The sequence below is a fragment of the Hippocampus bargibanti genome, linkage group LG08 (assembly GCF_051943395.1).
Source record: "Hippocampus bargibanti isolate YZ-2025 linkage group LG08, ASM5194339v1, whole genome shotgun sequence".
Taxonomy (NCBI): Eukaryota; Metazoa; Chordata; class Actinopteri; order Syngnathiformes; family Syngnathidae; genus Hippocampus; species Hippocampus bargibanti.
Window position 1 is genome coordinate 23,283,933 of NC_142741.1, and position 22,085 is coordinate 23,306,017.

The 22,085-nt window shown below is 41.2% G+C and overlaps 1 protein-coding gene across 2 annotated transcripts in view; it reads left to right on the forward strand.

The window, feature by feature from the left end:
- The window catches only part of LOC148894841 (vang-like protein 1), a 73,846-nt gene that overhangs the window by 35,328 nt on the left and 16,433 nt on the right, over positions 1-22,085 (forward strand). Inside the window, exons 1-2 of one of the 2 annotated variants that reach the window (XM_089002394.1) lie at positions 14,410-14,532; positions 21,077-21,290. In XM_089002394.1, the coding sequence (XP_088858520.1) occupies positions 21,229-21,290 (62 nt within the window). In that variant the 5' untranslated portion in view covers positions 14,410-14,532; positions 21,077-21,228. Of the gene's footprint in view, positions 1-14,409; positions 14,533-21,076; positions 21,291-22,085 lie in introns of those variants that run through there. The other variant, XM_089002395.1, reaches the window with a different exon arrangement.

The following is a 22,085-nucleotide window of genomic DNA, read 5'->3' on the forward strand; positions in this document are numbered from 1 at the left end:
ATATCCTTTCCCACCAAAAACAGGTTACGATTGTTATTATTTTGTTTTTGTGTTGCAGGTGGGTGGGTTGGACAACAAAACAAAGGTCACTCTAGGTCAGGGGTGTCAAAGTCCTTTCTTGCCGCAGGCCACGTTGTAGTTACGGTTTCCTCTCGGGGGCCTTATTTGTGGAAGCCATTAGAGTGTTTCATCCCCTCCACATATTACATACAGAGCGCACAACAAATTAATACATTTTCCGATGTATAAGGCGCACCCAAAAGCCTTCATTTTCTTCAAAAGATGACCCTGCTCCTTATACGCATATGCGCCTTATATGTGAAGTAATATTGAGCCACAACAGGAACGTGAGCGGCCACGACTCCATTTTCCCTCTGGAGAAGAAGTAGTGCGTCACCCTAGCCTCTACTGTAGCGCTTTATAATGTGGTGTGCCTGATATTTGGAAAACTCTTATATATTATATTTGGAATTTGTTTTTGTACTCTTGTACTTTAAAGGACAACCGACGTCTCCGGACAAGTTGTGTCCATAATTTGTAAAATGGCTTCAAATGACTTCAACTGAGCGTATTTTAATAAGATTCCACCGCATATAGCTATATTTTACATTTTAAGACTCGCGCTGAATATTCAGGAAGTCTTGTTTTTGAGTTGGTGACGAGTCCGTACGTGACGTCACTAAAGTAACGCCCCCGACCGAAAAAAAGACACATTGTAGCAGTCCTTCCATCACGTCAATGTATTTTGCTGTACTTGTTTGGCCTGACAACCTCGTGTTGCACCCAAAAGCCGCCAGAAGAGGGCACCCAAGCTCCATATAAGGAATTTATCAGCCTGTGGAAACGGAAGTGGCCACAGGAGGTCGCCATTTTGTGCCTCTTTTTTTTGTGTGAGACATTTCCCCCCAATGTTGCCTCAAAATGGCACGAAATAAATTCTTTAATCGATTGCAAACATGTATGATTTCCTCTTCAGAACTATTTGAATCATAGAAAGCATATTCTCCGAATCTGAAGCCATTGTTTTAATTATTCAGCAATGCAAGACGTCTTGGCGTGACATCACGAACTGGGGGCGGGACTTTCTGAAAATGCCCCCCCACCCCCTTTCAAATTGCTGTGTGGACTGCAAATTTCCCCATTGTGGAACAATTAAAGGCTTTTTTATTCTGATTCTGATTCATTAAAGGTGTGCCTTATACTCTGGTGCGCCTTATATATGGGTAAAAAATAAAACCACCATTCTTTGGGGGTGCGCCTTATCCTGCGGTGCGCCTCATACACCGAAAAATACGGTAACTAGTGTAAAAATGAGAAGACAAGAATAATGACTGTTATTGTGGTTTACATTGAAATTTTGGTTTGGATTTTAGCAAGCATGATGGAACTTGACATGCGCGATGCCAAGTAAAATTATGTGGTGGGCCAGATTTGGCCCCCGAGCCTTGACTTTGACACCAGTGCTGTAGCTTGCTTATGTCTATCATCTTTGAGGAGAGGCGGGAGGATATCGAAAAGACAAACAAATGAAGTGTTCCTTTCTGTAACAACAAGCGCTCTTGCGCCTATCTGCAATAATTGAGTCGTAGGTGTGTTGGCTAAATGGATGTGAGAACCTGCCATTTTGTTTGGGGTGTGGGGAGGACTGTGTTCAGATTTCAGACTGACTTCCTCCGTACCGTAATGATGGCGAACGCACAGTGGTCACATTGTGACACAGCGGTGTAAAAAAAAAAGGGGGTGGAGGGGGGGGGGGGGAATTCAGTTAACATAAAGTGGTTCTCCAGTTGTGCTCCAATGCAAACCCTTTTCTTCCACCACTGAATAAACTGTAACCAAGTCCAATTTCCGCACGTCGTAAATGAGTGCGATGACGGACGATATAGCATGTTTCACCTAATTTCTCTGTCAGTCTGTGGTTTCTCCGTCATTTTCGCATCTCAGTCACACTTGATCTGACTTTGTGGGGTTTGTCCCGTAATAGCTGGCCTGCTGTTAACCCTGTGACATGTGGCGCAAAAACAGGAGGCCATTTATGAAGCACTCAAAACACATCTGGCTATGTTCAACACCAGTGAATCGATTACTCAAATCGCACCTTGCTGCTAAGAGAACAAGCGTTTGCACTTTTATAGTCTTACTTCATTAAAATTAAACGATTTAAATCATGCACTGTTGAGGTCAGGTTCCGAAGAATGCTCTGGTTTTTTATACATTTAATAGAAAGTTCATGAATACATTGACAAGTAGCTAGGATGTGCGTTTTCATCGTTTGCTAGACCAGCTTGTCATTGACACAACTACCTAGCACAGATTCACTGAGCTTTCTGTTTAACTTTTGTCAACAAAGCAAATACAATGAGACCTCAACTTTCGAACGTAATTGGTTCCCAGACAGAGTGTGTAAGGTGAAAAGTGTGTATCTCAAAAAAAAATTCCCATGGGAAACCATTAAAATGGGAATAATCCGTTCCCGGGTTTCCATAAAATATACTTTTCAACTAAATAAGCCTTAAAACTACACACAACATACCTTATTCTATGTATAATAAATGTCCTATTGTATTGTAATGAAAGAAATACACTGCATTGTATCATAAAGTCACTTTATTTATATTTGTGATGGTCATTTATGGCTTGATGGAATGGTGTTGGAGGTCAAAGGGAATTGCTGTTTGGAAAGAGAGGCGCATTACATGAGGACTGTAATTAAAGAAATAAACTGTGCTGTAAAATAAAGTTTTATTTACCTTTTTGATGGTCGTTGATGGCTTATGGAAGGAGAGTCACCTTCCATAAGGACTGTTGGTAACTTAACCTCTGGTGCTGTTAGGTCGTGTGCTTCCGCCAAAGATCACTCCGCCAGCCGTGGTGGGTGTATATTATGAAAATAGTGCTTATTATAAGGTTTAATTTTCAGAAATTTGACGTTTGTAAGACAAAAAGTTTGTAAGAAGAATTATTTTTTTTGAGATACACACTTTTCGCCTTACACACTTTGTCTGGGAACCAATTAAGTTCGTAAGTTGAGGTCTCACTGTATATCAATATAAATTGTTTCTGAAAATAACTTACCGGTAAACCATTTGTATTTATATAGCACTTTAGACCGACTAAAACAAAATAAATGCTTTGAAACAAACGTGATGTTTAGGCTCTGCGCTCTTTTTTTCTATGAAGCTGTGAATGCGTGAGCTGTATATTTGGGTTTCCAGAAAAGGAGGACGAACCTTTCTGGAAACTAGTGCCCACTTCCTTCTATTGAAGTGTCTGAAAATGACTTTGCCTGTTTTGGATAGTGGGAGACTTGGATTTACAATGGCACGGCGACATGAAAAATAAATCAGAGACCATCGCAGAGCCCCTTACATGTAAACAGTCTACACTTCAAAACCCGGCAATTCTACAACAACACTAAGGGCTTCAAGTTTTTTGACAATAGTCTGTGTAAAACCCTCTATTGCTGTATGGGATTTAATCTCCTCGCGTAATAGTCAGCTGTAACTGTATCTAATGTCTACATGTGATGTTAGTAACATGCCAACATGTCATGATGGGAGCAGCAATCTGAAACAAAACATGTCCATAGCAGCACATGATTCATTTGTTCCACAGGGAAGCAGTTGGAGCAATGTGTCCGTCCATCTACTTGTGATTAGTTTTAGAACGCAACACTTGGCCTGGTCGCAAACAAGGAGGTGAACACTCAGAAGCAGACGGTGTGTGCAAAGACGATTTGTTCAAAGGAACCACTGACATGAAATTGACTCATTCAAGTGTTCAAATCGAAACCTTAAAAATGAATTAGTCTTTTCCTGACAGCACGGGAAGAACTAAGAGAGTCTTGTTCATCAGATCCTTTAGCTTTGGTTCCTATTGAGGACCAAACTTTGTTCTTCTCGGCCATTAAAGTCTTCCTCAAGGCAGTCAAAGGGAAGACAAGGCGCATATTATTGAGGGAGCTACTGTGGAATCACAGAAAAAAAAATCGTAGGTAGCATATTCATGACAGATGAAGTAGCCTTACAGTATTATTCACCGTCACCTTCCATTTAAAACTCTTGAAACTAAAGTATCGAATTGTAGTTTTGGCTGTTTTTCCACAAACCTCAAAAAATTCCACCCAAATTGACAACAGAGCACATGTTGACCTCAAAGTCAACTCGGCTGAAAAGACGGGCTTACTGGTTTCACAGCTATCCTTTGCCACACTATATATATATATATATATATATATATATATATATATATATATATATATATATATATATATATATATATATATATACAGTAAAGTCTCGTTATATCGATATCGATATATCGATAGTCCCGGTTATATCGATACTATTTCTATGCACGCACGGAGAAAATTACATGCAAACAGGGTCGGATATATCGATAGTCCCGGTTATATCGATATTTTTTCGGACTCCCTTGAATATCGATATAACGAGACTTTACTGTATATATATAATAGTTTCTATAATATACAGTACCTGTATCTTTTTTTTAACGCTTAAAGGACAACCGACAACATTTTTTTTGGTTTCCTAACTGACATCAGAAAAACGTTTTATAGCATCTAAAATACCCAAAACATGCAGGCTGATATTTTTAGTCAAATGCAAAATACCAAAAACTACTTCAAAATGAGATTGCGAGTTTCAGATGGTCCCGCCCCCTTGTTCGTGACATCACGCCATTCTTTGCCTTGCTCTAGAATCAAAATAATGGCTTCAGATTCAGAGAAGATGCTTTCTTGTTACTCATCCAGTTATGAATACGATTCAAATAGTTCTGAAGATGAAAGCATAAATGTTTGCAATCGATTACTTGCGTATCAATTCGAGCCGTCAGCCCTCTAATGTACAAAATGGCGCCCAACCTCCGTTGGAAATGGGCTGATTTGTCTGCTGGGAATTTGCGTCAACTAGAATCAAATAGTAGTCTTGGTGCAACACACAACGATTCACCATCGCGTTATTTATGTTTTACTTCTAATTTCTAAGTTTTCAGACCAAACAAAGTACCCAAAATGCATTGTGTGTCGCTTTCTCGGTCAGGAGCATTCCAGAGTGACGTCACGTCAGGCATCGTCATCAACTCGAAAACAAGACTTCCTCAATATACAGCGTGAGTCTTAAAACGTAAAATCTAGCTATATGCGGTGGAATCTTTGTAAAATATGCTCAGTCGAAGTCATTTGAAGCCATTTTACAAATTATGGACACAACTTGTCCGGAGGCGTCGGTTGTCCTTTAAGAGTCTCGTCATGAAAGGCTGATTTGCGATTGCTGATTAAATTCAGCATTCAAAAGTGTATTTATTGTATTGCCAGACACTGCTTTCTTAACCTCCAACCCTTGAAAAGAACATTTCCGATTTTTAAGGAGTTGGGTGACTTTAAATTGTGAAACAAACCAGATTGACGGGTATTCGAGAATGGATAATATCAGCCAACACTGTTGTATTTTATTGTCTCCCAAGGAAGAAACCGATACTAATTTGAGTATTGAGCCAAGTCTACCGCAAACTGAAATTACTTTGCCAGGTTTCTGAATTGCTATGCATGACCTTACATCCAATTATTTTATTTTAAAGTGCTCAGAAAATTTGAGAATGTTTCAGGATGATGCATTACAACTACTAAGAACCTCATTTGACCTTATGGAGAAAAAAAAAGTGGATTTCCTCTCTATGAACATCCTGTTTCAAGCCTCAAAATGGGAAGGTAGTCAATGTTGATCAACTGTTATGTAATCTTAGTCTTAAGTGAAAATATGATCAGCGTGAAAAAGACAAATAGCCATTCTAATTGAGAATATTAAAAGTACCAAACCAGTGAAAAGCTGCCGTGAGCATGAAGCTGGGACGCTCAAATTTAATTCACCTGTAAAAGTTATACTGTAATACACCAGGGGTGTCCACACTTTTTACAACGGGGGCCAGATTTGATGTGTTAAAAATGTAGTGGGGCCAACCCTGGCGGACATTCTTTACATATAACAGCAAATCATTTAAATACATTTCAGTGAGCCATTCTGCGTTTCACATTTGCTTTTTTATGTTAATTTCAGCTATATCAAGCAAGAGTTTTGGTTCATTTGAAACATGCATATCAAAATTGAATTGACATTGTATATTGAAATTGAATCACTTCACTTTTTTGAAACAGTTAAATGCAAATTATCATTCGTCATTTTTTACATATAAATTTTTTTTAGAAAATCGCCATTTTAGAAAATTGACCACGGGCCGTATCTGGACCCTGGGGCGGACTTTGAATACCCGTTAGGTTTATCCTAAAATGAAACTGAAGCTAGATAGACATTGCTGGTTATATATAGAAATAATTACATTTTTATACTTAAAGGACAACTGACGCCTCCTGACAAGTTATGTCCATAATTTGTAAAATCACTTCAAAAGACTTCTACTGAGCGTATTTTACAAAGATTCCACCGCATATAGCTATATTTTATGTTTTAAGACTCACGTTGAATATTCAGGACGTCTTGTTTTTGAGTTGGTGACGAGTCCGTACGTTATGTCACTGAAGGAACGCCCCTGACAGAAAAAAGGACACATTGTAGCGGTCCTTCCATCACGTCAATGCATTTTGCTGTACTTGTTTGGTCTGAAAACTTCATGTTGCACCGAAAAGAGGCAGAAAAGGGCGACAAAGCTCCGTGTAAGGAATTAATCAGCCTGTGATTAATTCCTTACACGGAGCTTTGGTGCTCCATTTCCCACCCCCAGATACCTCAAAATGGCACGGAAGAAATTCTTTAATCGATTGCAAACATGTATGCTTTCCTCTTCAGAACTATTTGAATCATATTCATAACTGGATGAGTAACAAGAAAGCATATTCTCCGAATCTGAAGCCATTGTTTTGATTCTCCAGCAAGGCAAGACGTCTTGGGGTGACACCACGAACAAGGGGGCGGGGCCTTCTGAAACTGGCCACTTCCAGGTAAATTTTTTTTGCAGATTTTGGACACTTTAAGTCATTTTTATTGGTGTTTTGCATTTGACTAAAAATAGCATAATGCGTGTTTTGGGTATTTTAGATGCTATAAAACATTTTTTCTGATGTCAGGAAACAAAAAGGTGGTGTAGGTTGTCCTTTAATAGAGACAGATTAGATCACAGGTGTCAAAGTCAAGGCCCGCGGGCCAAATCCGGCCCGCCACATCATTTTTTTCGGCCCGCTAAAGCAAATCAAACTTGTTAAATTCCATGATGATTGCTAAAATCTGAGCCAAAATGTCATATTTTTGGATGTCAACCACAATAGAAGTCATTATTCTTGACTTCAGATTTGAAAACGAGTTATTCATTAATTTGCTGCGTGCTCTATATGTAATATTTAAAGGGATTTAAACATTGTAATGGGTTCCCCAAATTCATAACGGCCCTCGAGAGGAAACCATAACTACCATGTGGCCCGCGGCAAAAAAAATGACTTTGACACCCCTGGATTAGATAATTGACGAATAGAATGACCAATACGGACATTGGTCTGTGTACTAGAAATACACATACAGTAAATGTTGTAAATACACCACAGCAAGAATTTTCAAATCCCATCGTGGGAATAATGGATCAAAAATGGAGTCTAATAACACACCGCAGAATAACATGCAAGCTTTATAGTGTAACTAAAGCCCATGATAAAAGGCACACAATGCACACATATGTCTATACTACCCTTTTCGCCCACTAGGTGGTTATTAATTTTGTGTGCGCGCGTGTTTTCGTGGACACATATACAAACCACATGAAGCCCGAGGCGAACTCTGCATCTCTTTTGCATGACTTCTACTGTTTCGTGTGAACGAAGTTGTAGGGCGCTCACACAAAAAAAAGGCGAGCGCATCAAAGGCAAACACGAGCTGGCACACATCTGGAAGTCAAATCCCTCGCATGTGCCATCTATCCCGGAGCAATGGTGCGTCTGCTTCGTATTAGCGTGCTACCTTTGTGCAAGGGTGCTAAGACTTAGCAGTGTGCGTCAGGGAGAGCATGATAGGGAAGCCGTCGAAAATATTGGCTGTTCAAAATGTACAACAAATATGTTGTAACAACACTCAGGATGGTGAGGCATGTGTTTTGCTCTGAGCTATGCTTGGTGTCCTCACTGGTATGTGTCACGGCGTCCACACAAAAGACACACGGGAGACTCGTCTAAAGGTGATATGTTGCATACCACCACAGATGTCCATTGCGGGATGTCATGCCGAAAATGGGCTTGTGAAAAGACATCCAGGTTTTCCATGACACCGCAGGTTTGGTTTCTGGGCATATAGATGAAATGTTTGATATGGGGACATCTTGTGGACATTTGGAAACGTGCATACACGTTGATTTAATTATTTGATTATTTCCAAGCGGTATCAAGGCCAATCTATAATTTTCATCCTTTTTATAGCGCCTTTCTTCAATTGGCTAGCTTGAATCTACACTTTGGTGCGAGGTTCCATTTTGGTTCCGACCCTCCAGTTCTCATGTCGTGTGGGTTTTCATTTGGGTAGACTGGTTTCCTCTCACACTCCAAAAAACATGAACAATAGGTTAATGGAACACTCAAAATTGTCCCTATGTGTGATTGTGAACGCAGGAGGTTGTTCGTCTATTTGTGCCCTGGAACTGCTTGGAATTGAAGTGGATTTACGTGGGGCAGTAGATGTGAGGCAATCTCTTTTTGTCAATAGATCCTACAGCCTCATGTTTGCTTTCAACATTTAGCTTGTAGCAGGCGTGCATAATTCACCATGACGTCCCTGAACCACTGGTGAAAAGGACACTTTGATCATCTCCTCTTTCATCTAGAACTGCTTCATACAACAAAGAGGGTTCAGAAAGTGTTTAAGATTGGATTGTCTGTCTTTTGTGTTGCGTCACATTATTTGTTTTTTGTTTTTTTTTTTGTTTTGACTTCAAGATGACACGGTGAGAGTGGCTGGCTTTCCAATAGCTCCAGTATTTTGTTTTTCTACTTCTTCCTTTCCTATCTACTTTCATCACTTTGCTGCAGTGAAATGTAAATTGCTCCACTGCAAGACTAATAAAGATAAAACAAATTGAATCCTTCACTGTGTTACCTTTTAAATGGAAATTTAAACATGGTTTCGACCATTGGCAGCAGTTTTCTTTTGATCATTTTCCTTTCTTGACCATCAAGTGGTTAGTTAAATTACTTCCTCTGAGGCTGCGTGTGTTCGTTTGTGTTTATTGTGCTGAATATCAAGCTAAGATAAAACATATTGCATCATCATTTTTGTATGTGTGTTTGTTTGTCTGGACCTCTGGGATCCTCCCTCATCTGTCACTTGTTGTTTTATTTTTTACGATTTTGACACCGTGAGACCGACAGTTAAATTGAACAAACATGATGTTTGTTGTGGTGATGGTGGGCTTTTTTTTTTTACAACACGCATCCCCCGCAATGATGCGTTGCTTCCATGATGACTCATGTGTTTTGTTGGCTTTTGTGTAAAAGGTGACGAAACATACATAGTTTTAAAGCAGGGACTGTCAAAGTCATTTTTTTGCTGCGGGCCACATTGTAGTTATGGTTTCCTCTCGAGGGCCGTTATGAATTTGGGGAACCATTAGAATGTTTAAATCCCTTCAAATATTACATATAGAGCACACAGCAAATTAATGAATAACTCGTTTTCAAATCTGAAGTCAAGAATAATGACTTTTATTGTGGTTGACATCCAAAAATATGAAATTTTGGCTCAGATTTTAGCAATCATCATGGAATTTAACAAGTTTGATTTGCTTTCGCGGGCCGAAAAAAATGATGTGGTGGGCCGGATTTGGCCCCCGGGCCTTGACTTTGACACCTGTGTGCAAAGAGCAACAAAATGTCCCTGCGCCAAGTGCATGTATACTAAGGATTGCAATTTAACAGTGGCCTTTGAGATGTTTCTGGTTGCAATTGGAGACACTGTTAAACAGCCATGTGAGTCAAGGAACTTTTCTTCTTCTTTTCCTTTCGGCTTTTCCCTTCAAGGGGTCGCCACAGCGAATCAGTGTCCTCCATCTTCAGACGTTTGATCATGCATGTTTGTTTTGGCCAAGCTTTTACGTCAGATGCCCTTCCTGACGCAACCCACTGTATTTATCTGGCCTTGGGCCCGGCACAAGGAGATTTATGTCCCTTTGTGGCTCGAGAACACGCAACTCGCTCAGTAAAAGGCTCCCTAACACAAAATGGTCATTGGCACAGCAATATTCAAAAAAGCAAAAACTATACTCACCGTTTGAGTCAAGGAAAATGATCGTAAACATTCAAGTACACTAACACAATTTGATGACTGTCATATAGCAAAATGTGCCCTTACAAAAATATTGAAGATTCTTTATAAAAAAATGTATGTATTGCATTGTATTTTGGACAGCCACCTTCATTTCAAGCTCATATAACTACAGACCAATATAATTTAGGAATTAACTCTTTTGTTTTGATGAAAGAAGGTTTCTAAGGCTATATTGAATGTTTATGTAGTCCTAAAACTCAATATTCTGCAAGTTCTGTGACAATGACAAAAGCCCTGGCACTAGAGTGGAACCATTTTTGCACGTCTGGCAGTGAATGAGTTAATGAGGAATGGCACGGTTGTAGATCGGTTTTCACGCCCGCCTCACAGTCTAGAAGTGCAAGGTTTGATTCCTGATTTCCTGTGTGGAGTTTGCATGTACATGTGCTCTCGTGTGCATTTTTTATGACACTTTTTTGTGCAGTTGTAGATTTCAGTCTCCTGATATTTCCTTTTGTGAATAAAATATTATTGTTTTATCATTTAACCCCTCACCCCCAACCACTTTCAACGTTGCTGCTGTAGATTGCAAATTTTCACATTGTGGGACTATTAAAGGGTTTCTGATTCTGATTGGCCGTGATTGAAGTTCTGTCTGCAAAATGACCAAAATCGGATTTAACCGGCCTCTCCGCACAAGTGTTCAACGCGCACTATGAAGAATTTGAAAATATGAAAATAGAACCCCTCTTTTCTATTTCTGTGCTCTTCCCAAAATCGTGACGCACTGCTTTGGCGCTACCTGGTGGCGATTTTGTTTCAAGTCCCTTTTAAAAGTGCCGGAAAGCTATTCATTTTTTGAAATCCACATTTGGTGTTTTATTCCACAATCGCAAATCATTACGTACACTCACAAGTAACCCCAAACTGCTGTATCTTAACAGGAAATATGATCGGGATGCTTTTCCATCCACATCCTTGCGTACTTTCCTTTCCACGTGCAGTTCATCAAGCTAATACATGTTTGTCAGCATCGTGCGAGTCCCACTGCCAACATTTCTTGCAGGCCTCAAAGTGATGAAACGATTTGCACTGAACCGTGAAAGAGAGTCGAATTCGAAGAAGCACTCAAGTTTCATTGTCAGGATCCAAAGTCAATCGCCTCCTTCGTCTGCATGTGGAAGACACGCTTGACTGGTTCAAGAACAAATGTAAGAGAGTGGAGGAGATCTGCTGGGGTGAGAGTTTTTTACTCGTCTAAATCAATCGTATGCACAAGGATAAGATAATTATTTTAGCTTCACGGCTCCTCCTGCACCAATCAAATGAGATTTAACTTTAAACCAATGTTTCAGGGATGCGCCACTGAGATTTTGGTAGATGGATGGATGGACGGACGGACGGACTGACTGACTGACGGACGGACGGACTGACTGACTGACTGACTGACTGACTGACTGACGACTGACGGACGGACTGACTGAGTGACGGACGGACTGACAGATTGACGGACTGACTGACGGACTGACTGAGTGACGGACGGACTGACTGACGGACGGACGGACACACGGACGGACTGACGGACTGACTGACTGACTGAGTGAGTGACTGACGGATGGACGGATTGACGGACGGACGGACTGACTGACTGACTGACTGACTGACTGACTGACGCATTGACGGACTGACTGATTGACTGACTGACTGACTGACTGACGAACGGACTGACTGACGGACAGACGCAAGGACTGACTGACTGACTGAGTGACTGACTGACGGACGGACACACGGACGGACTGACGGACTGACTGACTGAGTGACTGAGTGACGGACGGACGGACGGACTGACGGATTGACGGACGGACTGACTGATTGACGGACGGACTGACTGATTGACTGATTGATTGATTGATTAATAAATAAATAAAAAAGCAACATATTTTTTGAGGAATGTATGCCTTTTACTTTGCGTAACCATGTTAAACTGTCGTTAACTGCTTATTTGCCTCTGCTCATCCGTTCTTCACTGTAACGACAATTTTCTACCACGTTTGTTTGACTATATCAAGCGTAAGAAAGGCCATGTTTTCTATTTGTGTAGTTTTAGCCCCCCCTTGTGGTTCATGTCAGAAAATAACTTCCTTCCCAGCACTAACATCAACGGAAGCCCAGACCTAGCGATAAAATCCATGCCCTGCCACTGATGCGATTTATATTTTTATAACAATGATGTAAAGATATAACCATCCATCTTTTCTTTGTGCTGCTTTTTGGTCTTACTAGTTTTGCTGTGCTGTATTTGCAAATATACCCCTCAACAAAATCCAAACATGATATACAACACAACCCCCTCACCCGCCCATGTCAATGTACATCACACTCCCCAAGGCGGCCCATGTTAAATAGCATTTTGAGTATGTACAGTATTTACAAAAAAACATCCCGTGGAGGCTCCAAAAGGCCCCTAAGCTATAGTTTGGCTGATTTACCCTAAATTCATGTTCTTGAATGTGAGACAGCCAACGTATCCAGTGAATACCCCCAGGCACATGACAACTCCACATAAGAAAGCTTGAGTAAAGATTCAAACACAGAACATCCAGAATGTAAGTAGACGTGACGTGACATATGTTGATTTTAAATATAGACAATAAATCCAACCCCCTTTCCATTTGCAATACTTTCTGTCTTCAATGAAGTTTGTGAGTGAGCTGGAGGCTGTCATAACTGACTTTGATAGATAGGTGGCGTACAACGAGGTTTGGTCGTAAATTACCAAGCACATAAACAGAGAAAACCGTTCACATTCGCCCATATGGATTCATTCAAGATAGTCAACTAAATGAAGATGTTTCTGGAAATGAAAACTCAAGAAAAAAAACAGAACACGTGCCACAAAGAAAGGCCCAGGTTGAGATTTCAACCCAGAATGTCTAAACGGAGATGCAAATAATCTACTCACCCTCAGTATTTAGATGTGTTTGCCAAATATACTATATGTCTGCTAATGAAATGTCTGTGTGTATCAGGTCAAAGCTTTTGTTTCGGTAATGGCGTTTATTAGCTTAAAACGGCCAATGTGATTTATTCCGCTCTAACGCGAAGTTCTGTCAAATAATTCTTTGTATTTTATGGTGGTGGTGGGGGTGTCCCCAACAAAGGGATGGCAGGTGTTTCTCCATATGACCGCCATCCATCTTTAGCTTCTCTCTGGAGACACGAACACAGATGTACAAACACATGAAATGACTCAAAAGGCACACAAAGCTTGTAGAAAAACCTGACAAAAATTCTTCTGACATTCATTTGTCCTTTTATAGAAATTAATGACTTGACACGTTTAATCCTCAAATTCCGTTGATGTGTTTTATCTGAGAATCAGGCTCTGGAGGTGAACTCACTGTTGACCTTCTCCATTATACAATGGCCTTAGCATTATACAAAGTACGCTCCTCCTCGTGTGCTTGCATTATGTGCGTCTCTGTTGGGTGATGAGGCCCGGAGGGGACTGGGGGCATTCTTCATGTTCACAGCAGCAGCAGCAGGAGTGGCACTACATGCTTTGTCAACACACTGTGCACAAAGTAGGCTGGCTGCGGGAAGGCTGTCGTCAAGTTTAACTGTTTGAGCTTTTACCAGTTACAATTATAGTGCAGAAGTAATAATAATTTGGTGAACGAAATTGAAAAGGTCAATTGATAAAGTTAATTTACCGATGCAATCTTCGAGTGAAGTCAGGAAACATTAGCTATCTAGCTGGCTAGATATTCAACAAACCGATCCTCACTGCATCGTACGAAGTGATAGTAATGCACAATTCATTTTGTGCACCAGTTTAAAAAATATATTTTAATTTATCTTTATTAAAGAAGGGTTCGGTGGGGTTCGGTATCTCCAACAAGTTTAAGAACCACCGTTTTAGATTAAAAACCAAAAAATGGCGCCCAATCCTCGGGGCTGGGTTTGCACATGCGTAGTGTGGCGATGAGTGCAAATAGGCTTCCGTGCACGTCTTGTGCGACGTCAAATTGAAGTACACTATACCAGCCTGCTTTGGAAGTGCGCCCTCTGGCGGCAAAAAGCTACATCGCCCTAATTGCAATCCGCCGCGTCTGTGTGCGTTTCTACGTGCGCGCGTTTGTGTGCGTGAGCCCGAGAAGAGCTTCCTCCACGGTGACTTACGCTCCTTTCAGCACAATGGCTGCGCTCGAATGAGTGAAGCGTCCTCGCCCCTGTTCAGGGACGATGAGGAGGAACGGTAAGAGCCTCGTTGTCGTCGCCACCGAGCATAAACGTTCGTCGTTTCACCAATTAATGATTCCGCTCAGCCACGCAAGACGTTCACGACAAGTCGAACGCGGTGTATTTTTTTTTACCTGAGACACGACGGCGAGCATGAAATAAGGACGTGATGTCGTCGGAAATACCATTTTACATAGATTTTTTTAAAAACGATTTCGTCATTATAACAGTATTGTATGTGTGTGATAATAAGACGATCCCGATGCATCCCATCTCCGGATAAAAGAAAAAAATGCAGGCTGCCTTCGTCTGCACAGCTGGATGAAGCCTTGCCTTACAAAACATGCATGCAAAAAGCACACATCCTCCACAAAAGGATTATTGATCAGGTCGATCAATCGGATCATTGTGATTTGTCCTCTTCTTGACAGGATTTGTATTGCAGGTGTTTATAAATAGTGGACGCTGGTGTCGTGTGGCAGGAGAGTAGACCCCCCCCCTCCCATGCAATGCCCTATTACACCCCTCACCCACCCAATACTTTTTATGAAATAATTTTAAAAACATGTCACAACGATGTTTTTATTTCACTAATTGCTTCTGGCTTAGGTTTGTCCGGAGAAATTCATTAAATGTTGCTCTCCTGAATGCATAATTGAGGCTATACCATTTCACATATACCTCCTTTGCTCAAAAGTAATTTTTTTAAAGATGATGAGTAATCTATGAATATAGTGCTTGGTGTATTTGTTTTAAGAAAAAGTCGTCTATATCTGACTTGGTTTGTGATGGTGTGGTTTCCTGACTTTGGTATGTAGTCAACATGGCTTCAAGTCAGCGATGACCTGACTGTAAATGAGAATTGATATCACTCTGAGAATGTTCCCTGTCATTATGTTTTGACCGCATTTTAGTGTCGCCCGCATCAGTATATTTTCAGCAGATCACGTTTTAATAAGAAGAAGAATAAATAAACATAATATTTGATGTATTTATTAATATTTAGTCAGGAAAGGTGCACTTCAGCTCGAGGTGAAAAAAAATCTGAAATCAAATAGGTAAATCACAGCACAAGGTAAAAATATTTATTTTACATGTCCAACTTAATTGTTTATATTTTTAAATCAAGATCAAAATTAGCATTGATTGACATATGAATCAATTTCTGATTAAAATTGTTGTTGATCAGTGGATTCAATGCTACAAGAAGGAAAACAGGCAGCACATGCTCTCATAAGTATGAAGGGTTGTGGCGAGGGGTGGTGAAGGGGGCCTGGGGGGGGGGTAGTACAGGTGCCATGGCAACCAGGCCTCAGCATGTGATGAAGTGTGTGCCTGATCCGGGTCATTTAAGGTGCCGGAATTGCATTCATGGAATCTCACATTCCAAACATCAATCTGACTCTGCCTTGGCTCTGGTTGGAGGCCAAATTTAACTAGAACTCATTTCTGATGCATGATGAAGGAGCTACGGCGTTGCGAGTGGTTAATGCTCTGGCCATGGAAGCGAAAGTTTGTACTTCCCTGTGTCGAGTTTGTCCCCCTCACCCCATGCTACGGTGCGTTATGTCAATTTGACATCAATTTGATGTTGAAGATGTGATTCGGTTGACATACTGATGTTGACTTGACATCAATTGTCCATTGAAATTAGGGCTAGTTTTGTTTGTTGATGTGAAATTTTAGAAAATAAAATAATCAAGAAATAACATGTATGTGTACTGCAAGTAATCTGCTAGTTCATTGTGACATTTAAAAATGAGGCTGTGTTACTCTCTTTCTCTCTCTTTGTTATTAAAGGTTTTTTTTCTGTGAGATGAAGCAAGATGTGTGTATAATTGGGCAGGGACACTATTTGCATATGCATATCACTTCCCCAAAGGAGTAATAATGTATCAAGTCCTTCTTCGAAAGTAGCCATCAGTTTCTTTTGAACTGTTTGCTTCACTGTACATTTTTGATGAAATTATATCTCTTATTAATTCATGTCTCATCTACGAGCGGTTTATCTTTATTCCCCCCCGCTGGCTGCCAATGTTCTACATACACACAGTGTAATGTATGAATTCCTCCCTCGCCATACAAGTAAAAGGACAACCGACATCTCCTGACAAGTTGTGTCCATAATTTATAAAATGGCTTCAAATGACTTCTACTGAGCGTATTTTACAAAGATTCCACCGCATATAGCTATATTTTATGTTTTAAGACTCGTGCTGAATATTCCGGAAGTCTTGTTTTTAAGTTGGTGACGAGTCCGTACGTGACGTCACTGAAGGAAGGTCCCTGACTGAAAAAAGGACACATTGTAGCAGTCCTTCCATCATGTCAATGCTTGTTTGGTCTGAAAACCTCATGTTGCACCAGAAAAAGCCAAAAGAGGGCGTCCTAGCTCCATGTAAGGAATTTATCAGCCTGTGGAAACGGGGTGATTAATTCTTCACAGGAGCTCGGTGGCCATTTTCTGCCTCTTTTCGGGTGAGACATTTTCCCCCAATGTTGCCTCAAAATGACACGGAATAAATTCTTTAATCTATTGCAAACATGTATGCTTTCCTCTTCAGAACTATTTGAATCATATTCATAACTGGATGTGTAACAAGAAAGCATATTCTCCGAAGCTGAAGCCATTGTTTTGATTCACTAGCAATGCAAGACGTCTTGGCGTGACGTCACGAACTGGGGGCGGGACTTTCTGAAAATGCCCAATTTGCAGCTCAATTTTGTGCAGATTTTTTACTGTACTTCTAATTTAAACTTTTGTCACACTTAGATTATTTTTACACGCACCACAGAGTCGCGAGTACAAAAAGCTCCTGATTTATGATTCTTGAAACTTAACATGTATGCCCTCCATAAGAAAAAGTTGATGTTTGTATTGATGCTCACTTTTTTCTGCACACTCACAGCAAGTTGAAGCCGCTGCAGTTTAGTTCTTAGTGTAAAAAAAATACATCGGACTATCCTTGACCCTGGAGAAAAATGTGATATGTGATATAGTTGACCACAAATAGAGTGTTCAAAATGTCATTGCTGTCTCTTCAACCCTGAAACTGATTCTTTCTGTTTTATCCTTTGTGAAAAATCAGTTTAATTTTGCTTTCGAGGTCCCACTTCATGTCTTACGCTTACATTGGAATACTCTGCTGGTGCTGATCTATTTATTGTTCATTATGATTATCGGTAAACCGCTTTTCACATGACTCTGTGTTAAAATGATTGTCGTCCGTGTCAAATGTATCTGCGGATTTGATGTGACCTGACAAATCTGGACTTTGTTGAGCATAATTAGTTGTACAATAATGGACAAATCGTGTATTTTGTCTTTTGGAAGGCCGCCCGCAGAGAGGATGTGCTCACATGCGTGATGACGCTAGCTCCTCAGCTGCTAAATAAATGCACTAATGAGTGTTTGTTTTACATTAGTGTCACTTTCTCGCTCCTCACTCTCTTCCGGGTGCACTCGACCGAGCGCATCCGCACTCATGCATCACCGGACATCATGCTGTGTGTTACTGTAAATGTCTCAAAGGAAAAGTAGCATTTTAGGAGCTGGAGAGGGCAGGAGGGAAAGAGGGGGGTTGACTGAGACAGGGGGAGAAGGAGAAATTTGACATTCAGAAGTCGGAAAGTGCATCAGGAGTCCCACTCGTCATTATTATTAATATTAATATCTCGGTTTGTAAGCGATAGTTATTCTTTCCCTGTGGCGGCCATTTTTTCCGCGTGGCCTGGTTCAATGCCACCTCTCGCCTTGGCCCCCATTTCCGCCTCTTCTGGCCCAGAGGTCGGCACCCGGGAGGCGGGGTTTCACAGTTTGTAATCAAATCATCATCTTATTCGTCAAAGCGCGTCGGGTGTGACACATAAATCCACCCCCGCCCTCTTTGCCCACAAGTCGATCTAGCACATCTCTCAGTTTGATTGATTGTTATTGCTTAATTGGGTTCCCCAGCTTGCGGCGTTGTCGCGGCAACAGTGGACGCTCCAGATGTCAGCTCTGATGAGCTGTAGACACAAAATGTAATAAAGTGGCACCACAGAAGATCTTTCAAGATCTTATATTTGATTCATTGCATCGTGTTTTAAAGGACAACCAACGTCTCCGGACAGGTTGTGTCCATAATTTGTAAAATGGCTTCAAATGACTTCTACTGAGCGTATTTTACAAAGATTCCACCGCATATAGCTATATTTTACGTTTTGAGACTTGCGCTGAATAATGAGGAAGTCTTGTTTTTGAGTTGGTGAGGAGTCTGTACGTGACGTCACTAATGGACCGCCCCTGACTGAGAAAGGACACATTGCAGCAGTCCTTTCATCATGTCAATGCATTTTGCGGTACTTTGTTTGATCTGAAAACTTGTTTTTCCGTGTTGATGGCGAAATTAGAAGGAAAACACATAAATAACACAATGGTGAATCGTTGTGTGTTGCATTAAGACTTCTACAGTGTATTTGAAATTCGCTGACAAAACTTCCCAGGAGACCATTTCCATGAAGCTTTGTCGCCATCTTCTGCCTTTTTTTGGGTACTGTGAGTACTAAAGAGTTTGTCACTACATTTCTCTCCAGATGCATCAAAATGACCGGAATAAACTCTTTAAGCGATTGATGAGAAGGTTTCTTCAGCCGTCATCTGTACAAAAGTGAAGGTTTCGGACGTTTCGCCTCCTATCCAAGAGGCTTCGTCAGCGAACTAAAGTCTGACTGGTCGTATCGGCCCTATTTATATATCCCTAATGTCCAGACCTGGTGGCGCCGGACACAGCTATGATAGGTCCCTACTCTCAGGTTGGGGGGGCAGAGGACCCCTCCCTGTGGCCCCACTGATTGTTCCTACATTCCTGACTAACGACTGGCCTATTACCACCGGTGGGAGTGGGGGTAATAGACATGTATGCTTTCCTCTTCAGAACTATTTGAATCATATTCATAACTGGATGTGTAACAAGAAATCATCTGAAGCCATTGTTTTGATTCTCGAGCAAGGCAATATGTCTTGGCGTGACATCACGAACAAGGGGGCGGGACCTTCTGAAACTGGCCACTTCCGTTTTCAAATGGAAGTACTTTTTAGACACGAAGTAATTTTTATTGGTGTTTTGCATTTGACTAAAAATATCATACTGCGTGTTTTGGGCCTTTTAGAAGCTATAAAAGTTTTTCTGATGTCAGTTAGGAAACCAAAAAGTGATGTCGGTTGTCCTTTAATTGGCCACACTGCTGCTATTCTTTGTGTGCGGATGGTGGATGTTCTTTTTTTTCTTCGTCCAATCAGATTTGGTCCCATGCCGATTTAATCTGCCCTTAAAAACCAAGAGTGTTGCCTGATGTAACTTCTTAATCTATATTAGCAATGCATGGGATTGTTTCTCAAATTTCACGGGAAGGGGTATGATTGGCATCAAAAGCCTTCATTTTCTTCAAAAGATGACCCTGCGCCTTATACGCAGGTGCGCCTTATGTGTGAAATAATATTGAGCTACAACAGTGTCAGCAGCCACCGACTCCATTTCCCCCTGGAGAAGTAGTGCGTAACCCCAGCCTCTACTGTAGCGCCTTATAATGTGGTGTGCCTTGTATTTGGATTTATATATTATATTTGGAAATCTTTTTTTCATTCATTGAAGCTGCATTTTATAGTCCGGTGCGCGTCATGTATGAAAAAAGTTAGAAAATACAGTAAAGTCTCGTTATATCGATATTCAAGGGAGTCCGAAAAAATATCGATATAACCGGGACTATCGATATATCCGACCCTGTTTGCATGTAATTTTCTCCGTGCGTGCATAGAAATAGTATCGATATAACCGGGACTATCGATTTATCCGATATCGATATAACGAGACTTTACTGTACACCATTCATTGGGTGTTCGCCTTATACTCCGGTGCACCTTATACACCGGGAAATACGGTAATATGAAAAACTCCTTGTGAACAATCTGCATCGAGATAATGGCCCACATGCAAGATTGTCCTTGTCGCGAGTTGCCATGACAATAGCGAAGCGACGGCGTAATGAATGGTCGTGGATGACCAAGCAGCGGGACATCACCGTGTACGCGAATGGAAAGGACAGCCTGGAGTCTGGACCGATCATAGCGTCTACATGTGATGAATAAAACATGAGCGTCATTAAATGCGCACTTTAACCTCATTCCTGCCGCAGTCAAACATCGTTTTTTTTTTTTTTTTTTTTTTTTACAAAAAGTCAAACACTGGCGGGTCACGTGAAATTTTCTTTCCATGAGTCAAAGCGTTAGATGTCAATCTTTTTTGTAATTCACATGGTGTTTCGTTTTCTTGAAATGCAGACTCAGACTCAGAATCTACACAGATTGAAAGAAAAACACAATTTGACACATTATTTTATTGATATTGTGTTAGAAAGCGACTTGTTTTACTGTAACTAGTGTCTAGTGACGTGTGTGTGTGTGTGTGTGTGTGTGTGTGTGTGTGTGTGTGTGTGTGTGTGTGTGTGTGTGTGTGTGTGTGTGTGTGTGTGTGTGTGTGTGTGTGTGTGTGTGTGTGTGTGTGTGTGTGTGTGTGTTTCAGGTCAGTGCGGTTGCCAAAGAAGTTCTACAAGGTTGTAGTCATTGGTTGTGGATTCCTGAGGTCTTTTATAGGCCCATTTCCATAGCAACCTCCCGGTCCTGCCAAGGACCTCCGCCAAACGTTTCACCTCCTTCCACCGCAAAAATTAAGAAATGGACACAGAGTCGACCCACTCGGGCTATTCTAGCCGCTCGGGGAGGTCAAACCGACATGGGTGAGTTTCTTGTCAATTCTTCTGTTTATTTGGACCTCGGGATAACTTTGAGGAGTTGGTCAAGTGCGGGAGGCAGTAGGCCGACTCGAATCACCAATACACTCGATCTGACTTGTAAGGGAGAGAACGACTTGTGCTTAAGCTGAGCTTCTGTCACGATTTGCGAGGCGGTACGGGTGGTGGTGGACCCTAAAAATGCAGGCAAATTTGACAAATTGCATTAAATAAAGTCAGCAGGAACAAAATCTCAAACAACAAAGATATCAGAGCTGAAACGTCCAAAGTAGCAAACAAAACCATGAGTAAAATATGACAAGACGAAACAAACCTGAAAGGGCGAAACAAACAATGACCCGACACCGATCGGGTCATGCCGGGAGTCCTTTTAACTGCCACTTATTAAAACGACCAACACCTGTGCAGCTGCAGACGGGGCCCTACAATGCCGCCTGTTGGTCGCAAACTGAAATGTGACAACGTCATTTTAATTGGATGATCCTGACTTAGGTGCCGTTGATGTCGAAACAGGTAAACGTCCCTTTTGAATAAGAGGACGAGTAAAAAAAAAATCAGGTTGATTCGCCTTTATGGAGAGAAAAGCTTCTGTTGTGATTCTAATTTGCAATGAAACAATACCACGAATGGCATTTTAACAAGCCCCATGCTAACGTTAGTGTCACGGTCTGGTTGGCGACCAACGGATAGCGCTGTCTGCCCCGCCTGCAGCTGCACAGGTGTTGGTCGTTCCAATCAGTGGCAGTTTAAAGGACTCCCGGCACGATCATTCGGTGTCGG